The 19,412-nt window shown below is 32.4% G+C and overlaps 2 protein-coding genes and 1 long non-coding RNA gene across 5 annotated transcripts; 2 read left to right on the forward strand and 1 right to left on the reverse strand.

Moving 5' to 3' along the window:
- Window positions 1-274: 274 nt before the first annotated feature.
- LOC115449482 (multifunctional methyltransferase subunit TRM112-like protein) lies at window positions 275-2,892 on the reverse strand. The gene has a single exon (XM_037438754.1). The coding sequence runs from the start codon at window positions 2,606-2,608 to the stop codon at window positions 2,231-2,233; it is 378 nt and encodes a 125-aa protein (XP_037294651.1). The 5' UTR covers window positions 2,609-2,892; the 3' UTR covers window positions 275-2,230.
- Window positions 2,893-7,165: 4,273 nt separating this feature from the next.
- On the forward strand, window positions 7,166-11,518 carry LOC119189402. Of its 3 annotated transcripts, none has more exons than XR_005112404.1 (4): window positions 7,166-7,281; window positions 8,982-9,130; window positions 9,426-9,611; window positions 10,620-11,518. It is a non-coding gene; the product is annotated as an uncharacterized LOC119189402 (long non-coding RNA). The 3 variants fall into 3 exon arrangements; XR_005112403.1 differs by having other exon boundaries at window positions 7,184-7,412; XR_005112405.1 differs by lacking the exon at window positions 7,166-7,281 and adding an exon at window positions 7,621-7,871.
- A 1,501-nt stretch (window positions 11,519-13,019) lies between these two features.
- Window positions 13,020-17,505, forward strand: LOC115450546 (DIS3-like exonuclease 2). The gene is made up of 3 exons (XM_030178602.2): window positions 13,020-16,166; window positions 16,616-16,874; window positions 16,957-17,505. The coding sequence occupies exons 1-3, from the start codon at window positions 13,666-13,668 to the stop codon at window positions 17,149-17,151; spliced, it is 2,955 nt and encodes a 984-aa protein (XP_030034462.1). The 5' UTR covers window positions 13,020-13,665; the 3' UTR covers window positions 17,152-17,505.
- The last annotated feature ends 1,907 nt before the right edge of the window (window positions 17,506-19,412 follow it).

Genomic DNA, 19,412 nt, shown 5'->3' on the forward strand with positions numbered 1-19,412 from the left:
TTATGTCACGTCCTGTTCCCGTGGGAACGGGATAAAAGTATCTTATGTCAGTCTCCTGGTTCTAAGCTACGTCTCAACCAATTTTCAGGCAAATCGGTTCATCCATTCTTGAGTTATAAATAGTGTAACTAACACCTCTTTCTTCTATATATAGATGATTATCCCACATTAGGATTACCCAGATGAGAAGTTTGCAACATCCCCTTTTCATATTATATCCTATAATAAATACATGTTAATTAGGTAGCTCAAACAGAAGTGAATAATAAACTACTTTTTAATTATTTTATGTAATTAATAAAAGTAGGAAAATTAAACCTTAAATTTATTTCAATAAAAAACACAAGATCATTTGCTCATTACTTCATGGCATAAACTTTACTTTTGCTGTTAACCTTGAGTCAATCTGTTAAAAACAGCTCAAAGAATGAATGACTTATCAAGAGAAATAACATATAATATGCCTCAATTGGACAATTTTCTCACCTTCATAAGCAACTCTTGAAAGGATGTAATAAAGTTGCCCTGTCTAAAGACAATGGTGAGACAAATCTTGCTTCCATTGACAGGCAAACCTTAATAAACTTGTTGCAAGAACTCAGTTAAGCTATATGCTATATTGTAGATTTCAATGTTTTATTTTGTTTCTAAACAGATTAATGACATGTTTATCCTAAAGCCATCACTGTACATTATTATAATGTAATAATTCAATCCTGCTCAACTCTCATACTACCTACATTGTATTCTATGCAAAAACATTAAACTATATAGTAAGTTATAGACCAAATCATATCAGGGCCAAATTTTTGCTCCAAAAATTGTAATAAGTTGCTGTCTTATTTGAAATGTCCATATGACAAGATGTCATAGCATCCTTAGAAATTAATACAAAAATAATATATTTACAGAAAATATGCTAACATTCATAACAAATATGTTAGCATTAAAAACATGCAAATCATGATATGGAAAAATTTAAAATATTTCACAATGCTTTTTCGCTTCTTCACTGTAGATTGAGTAGCCATCGCATGAATGCAAAATTTTTGTATGATAATCTTTCCAATGTCTGCTATATAGTCTTAGAACTCTTTGATTCTATGATTCTGTTTCATGCATTGTTATACACTTTTGGTATAATTCAATTAATTTATTTTAACACTAGAAACAGTAGTTGGTATACTACAATAATAACGATAATAATAATGACATAGTCTCCTCTATCATAAAACAATATTCAATATTAAATAACCTAGGAAATATATTTTGCATTTGATAACATGTTTTTCTTAAAAAATATTGGCTGGTTTCCAAACATAATAACATATAAATGAATTCAGACCAAGTTAAATATATTACATGAAATTTCTATCTCCAATTTTTGTATTTATAACAGTTCTGTAACTGATGTAAGAGCATAATAGTCACAAAAATAGACTGCACAATATATCCTTATGGACAAAAACCTGAATCATTAACACTTCAATGTACACAAAGGGAATGACACAAACTAATAATACATTGGAGGTATATTTTCAGCAGTCTATAAATGTCACCTATTGCTAGCATTATCATGATGTATGAGCTATTGTGTACTGTCATGCTGTGCAGTTTGTTTAAACTTGATGTAACTTTTAACATGATCTTCAGTAAGCAATGTATAGTAATGTTGAGATACAATGGTGGAGGTTGAAATTATTTGAACAAAGTTCATTAAAAAAGATTGCAAACAGATCTCAGATTTTACACATACAAGTTAAATCTGATAATTATTTAAGATATAAATTATAAGTACAGAATACCCATCACAATATTAATGCATTTACTTATATTATTAAATTAAGATTACTGTGGTATTTCCAGAGATTAATTTGAATTAATGTTAAATGTATTAAAGAAAAAAATATGTATGGAATCTCAAACATTTCCCCCTTGTTCTTTATCTTTACAAAAATCTTATAAAAAGATTTATCTGCAGTTTCATCAAGGGTATTTTAAACATTATGTATTGAAATTACTATTAGATACTGTAATAGGTTTCATACTGATAACTTTTTGTACATTCAATTATTATGTATTGGATTTTAGTAAACATAAATAGGACTGTCTGCGTCTGAAGCTACATTTGGGTACATTGTTATTGTTAGGTTTCGGTCTTGATACAATTTATATAAACAAAGGAGTTTTAATCAGCAAATTATAAATATATTTAAGACTATAGTAACATTTATTGAACTTCCGCCTCGTTTAGTAACATATTAGGGATTCCTTTCGAGATTGGGAACTGTCTTCCTGACTCTGGACAGGTTAGATGCCCTTCTTCTACTTCAACTTCCAAAAGCACACGGTGAGCCTTTTTTAAAAATTCTTCATTTTCTTCGAATTTCGGTTCTAAAGTTTTGGGTAAGCCTTCACTATGCCCTATACTGTCTGCTGCGACCCATAACACTTCCCAGTCTAACTTTGGTATAACACGGCCAATAAATTCGGGATCAAAACCAACTTCTGTAACCTTAACGTAGGTAGCATTGATAGCGAGCGGATAACCAGTTACGACACCTTTTAAACATTTTGATGTAAGCATATTGTGTGTTATAAGTTTCATTTCTACAGTGGTAAAGTTTTCTTTTTGACTAAAAAAAATATTATAAACATCAACACTTGCTTTCCGCAATACACAAAGTAACCTAAAAAGTATACTTCAGGGAGTAAACACTTAGAATATTTTGTGTAAAGGTCAGGGTTTTCTAAGAATGATTAAGTATCTTAATGTCGTTATTTAGAGTTTAGTTTTGGTTGACAAAACTTAAGGTGACATCTAGTACCAATATAATAGACCTAAAAATCTAGAAAGTTTGTTGGCTATTCTGATAGCTAACAATTGGCCGCCATTATTGACGTTAGATTTGTTATTGTTGGACTTTATTTGCTATACTTTGTAAAATTTAAGATGATAATTTTGACAGGTCACACTAAGGATTAGGGTAGTGTATAATCGTTATTGAACGTATTCGATTATCGATTACTATTCCTATAAAACTTGATACCGATAGTTGCATAATTATTTTGTATGTTCAGATTATATAATTTCTTATTTTATTGAATTATCTATTTATTATTGATGAATTATTTCCATTATGATTTTTTTAAACTCTACAACACTTGCAATTATCATGGTGTTAACAATTTTAAAACGTAAAAACATTAGATATATTAAATATAAATTTATTTACAAATAAATGTGATAGATTAGCAAAAAATTTAAATATTTACAAAAAATAGTATGATTAAATCTAAATGATATTTTTTATATAATCGATGTATTTTATTTCAGTGGTGATTTTGGATAGTTTGTGGTTGTTAGTTATGAGTGGCACTTCACTAAGAGGGCGGTACCTACCCAGGGGTATGAATGTTCATAGAAGCTCTAATTTTTATTGATACTAGCGCCGCAGTGTAGGCGTCAAAAACACAATTTTTTTTTTTTAGAAGCTATCATTAGATGGCGCTACCATTGCAGTATTTACCATATACAATTTTTATTTACTAATCAAAATCTTTGTATGTTTGTACCAATAAAAAAAGAAATTTATAACATTTTAAACATAAAAAAATACTTTTGTTTAAAATTAAAACCTATTTTGTATAGACGGCACGGGCTATTTTATAAAATTCAAAACTTGTCGATATATTAAATATTGATAAAGCCAAAACTTGTCAATGTCAAATTAAATTCAAAAGTTCACACAAGTTTTTGAAACCTTGCCGTTTTTGTATGCGTTAACTCTTCAGGCCTTATCGTTTACCTGATTGTTTTCTGGTGACTTTGGCTTATAATTGGACCCCGTTAGATACATTCTTCGTTTGACCTTGGCTTCCCTACTGGATTTTGATTCTTGCACGTGTTTTCGATTTGGCTTTGTTCTACTGGACTCCATGAATACAAAACACTGTAATTAATTATAGTATAGTAGACCATATTTAGCTATCATTTCACATTGCATAGCAAGACATAATTATTGAAATTATTTTCTTTTCAGATGCATAGAAAGTTAATAAACGAAGTAAGAAGAAAGTTTGTAATCTAGAAAATAAAGCCGGCCCGAGCTGGCTTCTTTGTTTACTTTTTAATTTATTTTATGACCATTATAAATTGTCTTTAGTTTATATAAGCGACTTAAAAGTAATAACTAAATATTCTAATGTACCTTGACTTATCATAAGTGCAACTATGTTCGCCTACGTGATGAATAAAGCATTTTATTTATTTAATTCTACAATATTCCTTATATGTAATGTGTAGTATTAAAGGGCAAAATATGATAATAAAGAAAAAAGCGCCATCTAGAGCTGCCTATTGAAATAAGTGATGATAGCGACATCTTTGAGAGAGCATAAAAAAACTGCTTACATATACTTGAATTCTTTGTTGAGTGGCTCATCTATTCCTATATTAGTATTATTATCTATGGCGGCACCCATCCATAAAGTATGATATTACCTTTAGTACATTTTAACGGAAAAAATACGAAACTTCATGTGAGTGAGCTGTCAAAATTATCATCCTATATTTTACAAGGTATAATTCTTTATAATTGCGATTTTATTTAATAATATGAATTTTCAGCCGAACACCTTCAGTTGAGTTTTTTTTTTTTTTTTTTTTGGTTTCGACGAGAAAGTCCCTTATTACTACTGCCCAGCCTTCGTGGGGGGCGACTGAGCGGTTATGCTGGGGTAACCGTACCTTACGGCCCGGCGTTGAGCCGCCCGGATTTGATGACGACCTTCGGGCGACCGCCGCGCCGGGCCGAGTCTCTAACCCGAGTACAACTAACCTATGCACGGCCTACCAGCTAAAACTCCGCGGTGGCCCTCTTCGGCGCATTAGAGACGGCTGCGGGCTTCCTCTGACGGAAGTGTCTAAGTCTTCGTCCGCAGCCGCCCCTGCGCGGTGCCGCCTTGCGGCCCGTCTCCTATGGGGGGGGGGGGCTCAGAAGCCCCCACGCCACGCAACGCCACGCAAGGACGCCCTCGGCGTCTACGGCACCATGAGGCCAACTACACACTGCCGTCCATCCCGGGGGTCAACCGAAAAATGTGCAAGGATGCACAATAATGCACTAGGGCATACAGCCCCCTGCTGCCCGCCGACGACCCCCTTCGTGGCCCCTATTAGTCGCCTCTTACGACAGGCAGGGGATACCGTGATGGAATTCTTCAAACGCCTCCATTCCACAGGGCGGACGTAGAGTTGAGCCTGCGTCTTCATTTCGTGTATAATTTTTTAAGGAATTTGTGCCTCATGTGTTTATAAAATAGTCACTCTTATTTTTCCGAGATATTGACTCCAACTGTGTTTACATTTGTGTATTTTATTTATTTTGTGTGCTACAATGGAGAAAAGAACTAATCAAAAGAGGCATATACGAAATTTATGAATTTACCATTGCATTGATTGTAATCAGAGTAATTGTTTATTGGACGGAAAAAGCTCATATCTGTAAGGTATCATACTGTACAATTTCTATATAAAATTGGAATTAAATAACTGAAAATTGGAGTGAAATATTTTTTTTATTTAGAGATCTAAACATTATATACAATTTATACAAAATAAATTCGCGTAACACTATTGTGTATTTTGTAATCATAATTTGTTATTGTAAGCTATCATGATCGCCAATATACTTTTTTGATTTTTAGATCTATTATATTGGTACTAGATGTAACCTTAAGTTTTGTCCACCAAAACTAAACTCTATGCAACATTAAATATAATCATTCTTAGGAAACCCTAACCCAAACATCATGACACAAAATGTTTTACGTGTTTAACCCCTGCCATAGTCTATTTTTTAATTATTTTTTTTTATGGCAAAAAGAAAGTTTATAAATATCTGAGATAAATATGTCTTGAGGGTTGCCAATTCTAATTTATCAAATTTCTCAATAATCCACGTCAAACTCAAAATAAAACAATTTTTATATTTACTTCATAGTGTAAGTAATATACTACGTAAGAAGAGGCGGCACTTAGTACATTGAATTTGAGCTCACGCACACATACGTGAGCCCAGTAGAATTACATTTTGTACCAACATTACGCAGAAAAAATGATACGCAAGGCTGCCAACTTACTATAAATCTGCTCGTTTCTAGGAACGTTCCATATTTAATCGATATTATCGATAATTTTGTATCGACAGCTTTATATCGATAAAAATTGCTGACCATAAATCTTACACTGGTATAAATTATGATTGAATTTAGAATATTAAAAATAAAACGTCCACAATTTTTAATAATTCCCTTTATTTAATTAGAAAATACACAATATTATCACGTGAATTTCTTATGTATAAATTGTATAATTTTTAGGTCTCCTACTTAAAAATTCATAACACTCCAGTTTTCCGTTATTTATTTCCAATTTTATATGGAAACTGAAAAATTTTATACCTTACAGATATGATCTTTTTCCGTCTAATCAACAACGACTACCTGAGGTTGTAAATTTGAATTAAATATACATCACTTTTATGTAATGTTTTAAATCATAATATAAATTTTCTGTTACCGGTGTAGATCAAGTGGATACTTAGCCATAAATATGTTTGACTTTGGGTACTTTTGTATGCCACAAACCTCACATTTTTATACACATTAATTCTTTTCCCCATTCTCGCACACAAAATTAATAAACTACACAAATGTAAACAGAATTAGAGTCAATATCTCGGAAAAATAAGAATCACTATCTCGTAACACACACTACACAAATTCCTTCAAGAAGAAATATACACGAAAGGGAAAAGCTGGCTCAACTCAACGTATTCGGCATAAAACATAACTTATTATTTAACATAATCGCAATAATACAATTTTTTTGCAAATAATTTTTTTTTTTTTTTTTTTATAATTCGTCCTTATAGGACAGGCTATAGTCTTACGACCATACTGCCTAGTCTTACGTATTTCTTTTCTTCAAATTTAAATTCTTAATATATTGTCTTTCGTAAGTATTCCAATTAGTAGTTTTCGTAAGTATAGTCAATTCCAGGTAAAGTATAATCCATTTTTCCAATTGTCAAATCCAGAGTAAATATCAATTCAGTACGATTTTCCTCGTCAGTGAATATGTTTCATACTATCCGTAAAATATGTTTTACTATCCTCTTCTTAATTTAAAGCTTCATTGAGATATAGAATTTGCAATTCCACTATTTGCTCTTTGCTCCATGTATTGAGCGTGCTTCAAAATTTCAAAAACTTAGAGTAAGTACTTCCTCTAAGTTCAAATATAATCAATGGCAGATATTATCTGTCAGACTCAGCTGTTAAAGAACTGATTATAATACATTTTATAATATATGTCTGAAACCAATATCCTGTAAAATAGTTAACAAGTAAGACTTAATAACAATATTTACAATATTACTACGTAATAGAAATTTCAACGAAACAAACAACTAAATATCATTTACAGTGTCTTTTATAAATTTATACAAGTAAACATAAGTTGAGGCATTCTTAAGCAACTCTTTTAAACATTGCGGGACCCGGTTAGGCTTCTTATAGATTTTTAAAAGCTCATCCGCCAACACAAGGCGCTGAATGTTAAAAGATGAACATTCGAAGAAAATGTGATGTAGTGATTGAATTTTTTGTGATTGACAATATTCGCAATAGGGAGAATTAGCCATTTTAATACGATGAAGATGACAATTTAATCTATAATGACCAAAACGCATACGACAAATAATTGAATAAAATTTTCTATTGATAAAATTATTTTTCTTGCAAAACCAAGGAGTGGAGTTTATTTGGACATCCATACTAGCAAACCAGTTTCCTTTATTTTCATGGTGTGTGTATTGATATGAATGTCTCCCCATGCTTGACACATACGCTGTTTTAAGAAACTAACAGCGTCTGTGTGTGGTATGGATACAGTCATATCAAAATTGGAATTAGGAATTAATTCTTGTAACTCAACAATTTTTGGCCAGGTAATCTGCCCTTTCATTTCCTATGACGCCAATATGTGAAGGAACCCAAACAAAACGAACTACTATATCTAATTTGGACAGTTCGACCCATAGTTCTTTTATTAAATAAATGACATAATTAGTGTTAGCATGAAATTGATTATTTGCAAGGTTTTCTAATACACTCCTGCTATCACTAACTATTATCCATTTAGTATGGTCAGAATTACAATTTTTATGTGTTTTAAAGCACTGAAAATGGCGACAGCTTCAGCTGTGAAGATACTAGCAACTTTATCAATTTTTTTACCGATGCCTATATTTGATGAGGGCTCATATATGGCAAAAGACACAGCCCTATCATTTTTTGGGAGCCATCAGTATATATAAATTTATGGTCTGAAAATTTTAAAAGCATATTGATTACTTCTTCTTTCGAGGGCAGGTCCTTTTTGATTTAAAATTATATCAATAGATGGAAACTTACTAATGTAAGATCCTTCATAGCAAGGCAAAATGTGTTTTGATTGATAAATGTTCATGTTTTTAATAAAGCTCATGAACTCTTGAAGACCTTGTAAAATATAAATTGGTTTAGGGAGAATTGAGTAACAGAATGCAACAAGTTGGCCAAAAGATTATTATTAGTTACACTAAAAGTTTTAATATGAATCTTTCTTTCAAGTAATTAAATCGAATACTTAATGGTGGGACATTACATTCTATTTGCATTGCATTTATGGGAGTGCTTCTGAATGCCCCGGTAATAATACGCAAACACTTGTTTTGCAAAACATCTAAACTATTTACAATTCTAGCATCTGCAGCAAAGCAATAAAACCATATTCAAAATGACTACGAACTAACGATTTGTACAATAACAACAAAATTTTGGGGTCAGAACCCCAATATGAACCAGACAAGGACTTTAAAATGTTACATGCTTTATTTGCCTTATTAATTATATGTTTTAAATAATTATTCCAGGATAAATTATATGAAATATGGACACCCAAAAATTTAACTTCAGATGTAGTGGGTAACAAACAATTATTATATTGCACAGCAGGTGTACTGTGACAATGTTTACCAAATACAATAACTTTAGACTTGGATGGATTCACACTGAGATCAAGGTAAGAAAAATAGTTGTACAATTTTGCTAATGCATCATTAATTGTTGAAACCACTTGTGATACATTAGTTCCAGATGTATAAACAACCAAATCATCTGCGAATTGTAAATTTTTAACATAAGGGCCCAATATTAGATTTAGTCTACGGATATACAATATGAATATTAAAGGCGACAATATACCCCTTGACAAACTCCTTTTGACGAAAGTCTAGGACCATAAAGGTGTCTATTAAATTTAGTAAATACTTCTCTGTTCATTAAGAAATTTTTAATCCACTTTATAATTTTTTCAGGAATCCCTATTTGTAATAACTCAAGGCATAGAATATCTATGTTTACACTATTAAAAGCACCTGCGATGTCAAAGAATACACCGACCAAGTTTTCATTTGCGGATATAGAGTTTTGTATATCCAGCTGTAACTGGCAAACGCTTTCTCTAGCAGAACGATTTCTACGAAAACCAAATTGATTGGAAGGTAATATATTATATTTTTCTACATAGAACTCTAAACGATGTTTAAGCAATTGTTCAAATAATTTACCAACACAAGAAGTAAGTGCTATAGGGCGATAAGAATCGGGGTGTAACTTTGGCTTATCAGGTTTTAAAATTGGTACAAGGCAATCCATTTTCCAGTCTTGTGGTATTATGTTATTATCCCAAAGAAGATTCAAGATTTGTAAAAATATCTCTAAACTTGTAACACTGAGCTTTTTGAATAAAATATATGACATTCCGTCGAGACCATAAGCAGAATCTCTACGAGATGAGATGGCTGATATGAGTTCTTTTATCGTAAAAGGATTGAGGAGAAAGCTATTGTTGGTATTTACATTATTGGTAAAAGTAATTCTGAGTTATATTGTACAGAGTCCGGAGTATATTTCTTTAAAAATCAGATACCCATAAGTCATCTTCATGATTATTAAAATTATAGGTTTTATTAAATTTTCGCATAAATTTCCATATGATAGACAATGGTGTGCATCTATTAAAGGTTTCACAAAGAGAGAACCAACTTTTTCGCCTTTCTATTTTTAAAGTTAGTTTTTAACTGCTCTAAGCCTTTTGAACTGTAAATAAGTTTCCTGTGTGGGATTATTCTTGAAAGATATATATGCAGTTTTGAAATTTGATACAGCCTGTGTACACTTTTGATTCCACCACGGAAGTGTAGGGCTTTTCCTATTGTTTCTCTGACATGAATGAGTTGTAATATTTGAGTTCTCATACAAATATGATCTATTACAATTGGGAATAGAATTCGCAGCTGCAGTGCGCAAAATTTTGCAAAAAAGGAGATATGAGTCAAGAGGAGTTGTATCATCTATTACAAAATCTACTAATAAAACATCAACTTGTTTTCTATACATTTGCCAATCCACCAGTTTGTAATTTGGGTAAATGGGCAAATGTACAGCATTAAAACAATTTCCTTGAGTGTGAATGTTGGGTTGACTAATCATTACTTTTATGATTATAGGAATATGATAACTAGTACCAAGAGGACAATCATGTACAGACCAGTCACAGTTGAGAGCCAGTGATGAAGATACCAATGATAAATCCAAAGCATTGGGTCGCCATGTTGGAGAACCGATAGTCGTTGCTTGCCCATCATTAAGGAGAACCAAATTATTATCCTCAATAACCTCTAGAATATTTCGACCACGCGGGCTGTCGGAACCACAGCCCTAACAAGTGTGATGAGCGTTAAAATCGCCCGCAAATATGAAAGGACTAGGAATAGACTTAACCAATGTATCAAAATTGTTTTTGCTGAAGACTGGGTTAGAGTTTAAAGGACTATAGAAACTAACTATACATATATCTTTATTATTAACTGTTATTTTCACACATACATTTTGTAAGGAATTATCGAAATAGGTGTTAATTCTAGAATAAATAATGCTTTTATGTATTATAATTGCAACACCATTGTGTTTGTTACCACAATCATTCCTTTCAACATTGTAATTTTTAATTTTAAAATTTTGTTCAGGTTTTAACCAAGTTTCACTGATTATAGCAATATGAATATTGTGTGTATAAAGAAAATTAATAAATATATGTTTGTTACTATTCAGACTTTGGGCATTCCATTGTATTATATTTAAAGTTGATAAATCCATTATGAAGATGAAGGGAATTTATTACTTAGCGTTGCTTTTAAAACTTCTTTAATGGAAGTAGAATTAATAGGGGCATCTTTATTACTTATTATTTTAATAATTGTTTCAACTAATGTGCTTATAAATGTATCCGATTTCATTAAATTATTAATTTGCGTATCTAAAGTACGAGCAGAAAGAGCTGGAAATGCATTGGAGTCAAAAAGTTCTGAATATGTGGCATTTCTAGATTTTATTTTATTTTCTTCAACCTTTTGTTTTTATTGGACATGTCGACGAAATAGCAACGTGATTGCCTTTACAGTTGACACATGTGGCATCTTTAGAGTCAATTTGGCAATTTTAAAATTGTGATTTAATGTACAAATCGAACATACTTCTGCATTACGGCAGAATTTAGCAATATGTCCATATTTCAAACATTTAAGGCATTGCTTAACGGGAGGAATATATTTACTTACCTCGTGTCGCCACGAGTCAAGATATATGTAGTTAGGGGAGGGATGGTGGAGGCGAAGGTTACAGCCACTGCCTGGGTCGGAATAAATTTTACCACACCGTCGTTCCCTTTCACCCTGCGCATAAAGCGCCTGACCTGCACTACGTTTTTGGAACTACCAATCAACGAAAAGACCTGTTTATTGGACATATCAATAGGAACCGAAGTGAGAACTCCAGTGACCTCTGTATCTCTAGCGGGTATAGTTGCGTTCAGAGACAGTTGGTCGAGCAATTTTTATTTTGTATGAACATGTTAGCATTGTTAGGCAAATCAAATGTTATTCCAACCTTGTACTTATTGATGGAGCGCAAATGCATAACACCTGATACTCCATGCTCCCGTATACCTTTTGAAAGGGCCATGCGATCCCTATCACTGAATACTTTGTTCTCGTCCAGGTGGTTAAGGAAGACTATTAGTTCGGTTTGATTTGTATCCTCGGGATACTTACGTGTGTACCCTTTACCTTGTATATTTTATATTTGTCTTTGGGATCTTTATGTTTTGATCCTGCAGCTCCAAGAGACTCCGACGAATCCGTGTCTGAAGATCCGAAGCTCGATAGGTCTGGATCCGGAGGTTCAAGTTCATCTTTTCTCCGTCTCTTCCTGCCCATTTTGATGGGCTAACTATTTATGTAGACACTTATTTAATAAATATGTGAAGGCTAATGTACAAAATATACTAGAAAAGCTTTTTTTTAAATAAATAATTCAAAAAGGGCGCCTTTGCTTATTCACAGTTTCCCGCCTTTTTTTTTCTCCTTTTGCAAATAAACTTCAACAATGACAAATCTACCGTCAATAATGGCGGCAAATTATCAACTATCATGGTAGCCAACATATTTTCAAAATTTATTGGATTATTATGTTGGTACAAGATGTTACGATGAGACATCCTTTTGTCAACCAAAACTAAACTCTATGTAACGGCATTAAGATATATAATCATTCATCATTACACAAAATGTTCTAAGTGTCCACCCCCTGATTAACTTCGCGGCTGAATAAAAAAGCAACTAGTCAAACGGTCTCATCTCATTTCAGAAATTGTTTTGAGGATGGGTTACGCCTCAGGGTTACGCAGTGATAGGGGCGCGCCACTGAATGCTAGAGTTATAATTTAAAAAAAATGTAAGGACATACTATATGATTCGACAAAAAATACTAAAAAAATAGTAGGTGACATTTATGCAATTATCTTACATACAATCTAACAATCTTTAATTTCTGTGTTTGATCATCTTATTGCTGTAATAAAGAATTATTATTAATAATTACTTTATAACACTATATAATTTATGATCCTAAAAAAATATAATTTATAAATAAAAATGTTTAGTGACAAATGAGTCATGTGATATGAAAAAGTAGTGTACCCAACCTTATAATTATGTTGCTCTGGTTCCATTGATGCTAGTTTATTATATAAAAAAGTAAAACAGTATGTATGTATTGAAATAATAAAATATATAAACCCACAAGAAGAGGGGTATAAATAGCTATAAATCGGTAGGTGTTGTTTTAATCAATATGTCAATTGTGACATTTCGCAACATGGCGGGCATTAGTTCAAATTTTTGCCACGTTCATTATGATTCTTGTCGACCTATATATTCGAAGTTCTATTAGTATTCACTAATTTATTAACCCACATCACTACCCGTTTGTCAGTTGTAATTCAGCAGTCAACATAGTTCAATACAAGTTCAATCAGTCAAATAAAATAGGCTTACTTCTGCTTAGTGCTGTCGTTGTGGTATAGAAAGGAGTCGTCACCTAAATTTTTTTGTGCAAACAGAATGCAAGTCAGTTTTGTTAAATCTGCGCTTAATTATACATTTTTAAACTTTAGCCATTATCCAACAATTGTTGTATAAAATATAGGTATTCGTTATGTCGGACTTAAGCAACAATATTCCTGAGACAAAAAAGCCACAAAAAGAATCCTCCACGTTGCGACAATCTCTTCATTCAGCAAGTGAATGTAATCACAATCCACAGGGCAATAACCTAGGCACAGCTTCAAACAGTGAACAAGAAGACCCTGACTCAAAATTATATACAATGGTGTTTACAAATTCGTCTCTGAATGATATATCAACTGAATGTCAGAGTTTAAACATAAAAAACGACACTGAAGGCGACCCTAAAAAAATATCAGTTTCTCTCAAGAAGAATGCGAAAAGAAAAGAAAGGCTTAAACAATTAAAAATACCTCCACCTCAGAATTCAAAAATTGTGCAATCTCAAATACCAGAACAACACATGGTGGGACAACAAGCCAATATTACACCACAACCTACCGTGCATGATTTCTTTTTGAATCAAGTAAATCCACAATATGTAAGTTCTAGTTCACGGTATCTAGAAAATCTTTGCCACCATCCACAATTTCAATATTCAGCAAATACGCAACAATTAATGCAAGAATCATTGCATCATGCTTTGCAAGCATCTAGTGTTCCTGTAACGCCTATTGTATTCCCAACACAAAATCCGTACAATATGAATATACCAATTTCACCTATTGTGCAATCAGAACCAAATACACCAAGGTATGTTGAAAATGCACTCAAACATCCTTTGTTAAGCCATTCTATGATTGTACATCATAAGGAAAATTTTAAACATGTGCAAAACAATTTCAAACAATTTGCAGGATCAGTTACAAATAATTCCCCAAAAGGAAAACAAAAAGCTAAAAAGAAAGATAATAATGGTGATAATAAATTTGAGCCCTATATATCTGCAGATAGTTTTGAATCAGGTCTAAAAAATAATACATTGCTTGAAGGTGTTTTACGAATAAATCCAAAGCAATTTCAACACTCATATGTATCGAGTAGTAATGATCGCAGTGAACAAGATGTCCTTATAGATGGTGTGAAACATAGAAACCGTGCACTTGAAGGAGATGTGGTCATAGTTCAACTTATTGACAATGAGAATGATAAAAGTAATGACGACCCTAAGCAAAAAAGGGGGAAAGTAGTATACATAAAAGAAAAAGTACATCCGAGAACATGTATTGGGACCTTAAAACTTATGGCAGACAAAAACAGACAGAAAGCTCTATTTGTTCCTCGTGACCATAGAGTACCAAGACTTAATATACCATTTACTAGTTGGCCAGACAACTTTTACTATGATTCAAAAAGTTATGAGAACACAATGTTTTTAGCAAGAATATTAGATTGGACAGATGTCAGGTTTGCAGTTGGTATCATTGTATGTAACATAGGCCAATTAGGTGACATGATGTCTGAAACTAAAGCAATACTTGCTCAGAACGACCTAGATGTAAGACCCTATGGACCAGAAGTTCGAGAATATTATCCTAGTCTTGACTACATAATACCAGAGGAAGAAATCAAATTAAGAGAAGATTGCCGTCAGCTCTGTGTGTTCAGTATTGACCCTTTTAATTGCCGGGATATTGATGATGCAATGTCATGTAAAGAACTTGAGGATGGTAATTTTGAAGTTGGTGTGCACATCTCTGATGTAGCTCACTTTCTTAAAGCAGACACTATTCTTGACAAGAAAGTTGCACTTAAAGCAACTACCATATATTTAGTTGAAAAAGCATATCATATGTTACCTGATGAATTGTGTACACTTTGTTCTTTACTTCCTGGCATTGATAAGCTAGCATTTTCTGTTTTTTGGGTAATGACTAAAGATGCTCAAGTTTTAAGTCACAGGTTTGCAAAAACTGTTATCCGATCATGTAGCCAATTGGCATATGAACATGCACAAGCTATTCTAGAGGATCACAAAGATGCAGAAGATATATTACCAGAAACATACAATGGTTTTAATTACAAAGATATATCAAAGACAACTAAGATATTAGGAGAGTTGTCTGCCATTTTACGAAAAAACAGATTTGAAAGCGGTGCATTGAGAATAGATCAACCAAAAATATCTTTTCGTTTAAATCCTTCTAGCGGACTCCCTGAGTCATTTAATATTTATGTAAGCCAAAGAAGTCACCAACTTATTGAAGAATTTATGCTTCTTGCCAACATGACCGTTGCTAATAGAATACATGATGATCATCCAGATATAGCCTTTTTGAGATGCCATCCACCACCAAGTTCCTACATGATGAGACAGCTTGCTAAATCTCTTGAACCTATGGGTATAAACCTTGACATTAGTTCAGCAGGGGATTTATACCGTTCTTTATTACCATATGTGGGGCCGGAAAATACAGATGTTGGCAAGGCAATGGTATTGAATATGTTGTGTGCGAAACCAATGACTAGAGCAAAATATTTCTGTGCTGGTGCTTGTGATGAAGATGGTTTCCAACATTATGCACTGAATGTACCTCTTTATACTCATTTTACAAGTCCAATTAGAAGATATGCTGATGTCATGGTTCACAGGTATGTTTACTATCATTGTAAATTTATAATTAGTATAAAACATACTGAGTAGGTTGAATCATAATTTTACTTAGAAAATGTCATTGATCTATAAATCTATTATTAATATTTGGAAAACATTATCCCTGTCATCTAATTGCATAATACTCACTTAATACTTACTTTTAGTGTGGGTTGCAGAATAAAATCTAAGCACTAAGTTTGCCTTAGTTTGTACAGCTGAGAAAGTTATACATAATGCATAGCTTAGTATACATAGTTTGCAGTGGGCACACAAGTAATGAAAAAATATCTTAGCTAAGCAAGCTAAACTAGGGACAGTTTTCGATTCGCAACCCACATTAATAATACAAAATATGTATGTCAGGCTCAAATAGGCAGCTACAATAATTATGTTTACCGGCAAGAGATAATCATTAATCATTTCATATTATTTTAAAATTTTTCAGATTATTGGCTGCAAGTCTAAAATACAGGGAAATACCAAGATGGAGTATTGATAAAGTTCGTTCAATAGCAGCACAATGCAACAAACAAAAATATAATGCCAAGAAGGCTGCTGAATTGTCTACTGAATTATATACATTGAAATATATAGAGATGAATTCACCCCTTGAAATGGAAGCTGCAGTAGTAGAAATTAAAGAGAAATACATTGATGTTATCATAGTGGCTATGGGCCTAAATCGCAGGATATTTTTTAATAATGTGAGTTTTACTTCATTCAATTATTAGAGCATATTATTATATTTTTTATAGATCAATATTAATTATTATGATTTATTTACAGGACTTTCCTGGTGAATACAGGTGCATTAAAAACGAAGGTGGTGACAAACTTTCCAAAATGGAATTAACATGGCATGCAACAGGAGATTTGCCAAAATTAAAGCAAGTAATAGAAGTATTTTCTATTCTGAAAACTGAACTGCACAAAGGAGAGGACATTTTAAAAGTGGAAACTAAGCTCAAGAGACCTCAATGAATGGCCCTTGTGTCTGGTTATTGATAAGGCAGGCATGCTTGCTGCCATAGTAGATTGTCATAGATCTGCTATGATATACTTAGATGAATTTTTGGGTTAGTGCCTACCTTCAAATGTATTATTTGTTTTAACTGGTGTGTGATTAATAAATAGATTATTAGAAATATTTTTTAAAATGTACAAAAAGTCAATTTTCAACTTTTATTTTTTGTATACTGACTATCTTTATCTACGTCGAATGTAGTAGTTTTTATTCTGTGATTTTTGTAAGTTGACATGCATGGAAATAATTTTAGGTGTATACTACTATTTTTATTATTTATATTTGTGTTTTAAATGAAACAATTTTACAAATAATTAAAAGTTATATGATTTCTATTCCCCTTAATTACAGTGAGATCAATGACATATTATGTAGTTAATCGACAATTTCAAAAAACGATTACGAAAATGGACCAATTAGAATACAAATGACTTATTTTATTTATATTATTCTCAGGAACGGTAAATTATCAAAGATTAGGATTAAAATCGTTTATTGCAATCGGCCATATAGTGAACAAACATTTTTATAGTTAGGTTTCGAAAGATTTATTGCTTTCTTTTTTGTGAGTGCCATTTCATCAGTAAAAATGTAATTGCTGTAACCCTCAAAAATTGACTTTTGTTTTTAGAAGAGCTAAAAATTAAACTAATTCACGAAAAAGTAATTTTTTATCCATGTGAGAAACAGTGCCAGTTGAAGCCGTTTTCTCAAAATGTTCTGGTCCATTGACTGAAAGATTCTATAAGGAGCATGCTATTGTAGTTTCGAAGATAGCATGGTACTTAGAGTGCGTTCGGCTAATTTCGGACGGTTTTTCGGTGTGTTGCGAGGAGTCTCGAAAATATTTTTTTTTCTCATAAAATATTTAAGCGATACCAACATTTTATACATGAAACTGATTATTATTAATGCTACTATATGTGATAATTTAATCATCTTCCAATTCTCTATGTGCAAGCTTAAAAAATAGATGATAATATCTGTATAGAAATTTAAAACCCGTAGAAAAAATCGGACCTTCGCGGGGTAAGTTCGGACTTCGTTCTAATAACGCTTCTAATGCTAGTATGATAAGGTTCACAAAAACAAATAAAAATCTCAAAAATGGTAAGAAGCGCGAAATCCACCTTTTTTGTTTCAATGCACACAGCGCACCCGTTCTTGGTCGTAGCATCAACTGTGTTATACAGGGCGGGGCAAAAAGAAACAGCGTAGGTGCCTATGTAGCTTAAACTAAAAAATAACCATAGATACGTGGTATTTTTTCGTTATACGATCTTACCCCGTGTCCGACCTTACCCGAACGCACCTTATAATATCAATTTTTTTGAAGAAAAGTCATGTTACTTTATCATACTTTTAACTTATTAATTCAAAAATAAAGCTTATGTTAACGTAACTCATAAAACTTAATTAATGTGCTTATCTCCCAAAAAAATGTTTTCTTGTAGGACTTGTAGGTATGTCGTAATAGGTTTATTGAAGGAATTTTTTTTTTTTGCTTGAATACCAATGATCCCTTTAGAATAACATTTATTTCTAGCCGTTAAAAGCAGTAATGACATGACGGGGTATAGGGTATGATACATACAGGCCAAGAAGATATATGTTTGTAATAAAAACACCTCACGTTTGCTACTTACATATAACGGATATAGGAATATATAATTTATCAAACTTTAGGTCAAAGAAAATAGAAATGGTGTATTTAAATTCTTATAGCACCATTTTGTAAAATAGATTTAGTAAGTATAATTCTTTATTCTGCGACTCCTTCCTAAAAAACCTCAATGAATCAGCCACACACAGACAAATATTTAAACAAAGACTATGCCACACATTTGAACACAGTTACCAAAGAGAATTTAAATATATATGGAACAGTTACAGACACTGACCAAATTTAAATTTTTATGGCTTTTACTTTTAAGTTACCATATAATCGGTTCTCCTTCAAGCAATTCGATAACTTTGAACGCTTTGATGTGTGGTCGAAAAATCGATACCGAACGGCAAACACGCAAACAATAAACTTTGCACAAATACGCAAGTACCCGTGACACACATGAGTTCAGACAAGTGTTCAAATATTTTTGCTATGTGTGGTGCCGGCATTATGCACCTTTGTTTATACCAATGACTAAATATAAAGAGGACATGCCTCAAAAGTTAGCTATATGAATAAGTTATATTTATGTTAGGGAAATCGACGCAG

The sequence above is a fragment of the Manduca sexta genome, chromosome 15 (assembly GCF_014839805.1).
Source record: "Manduca sexta isolate Smith_Timp_Sample1 chromosome 15, JHU_Msex_v1.0, whole genome shotgun sequence".
Classification (NCBI taxonomy): Eukaryota; Metazoa; Arthropoda; class Insecta; order Lepidoptera; family Sphingidae; genus Manduca; species Manduca sexta.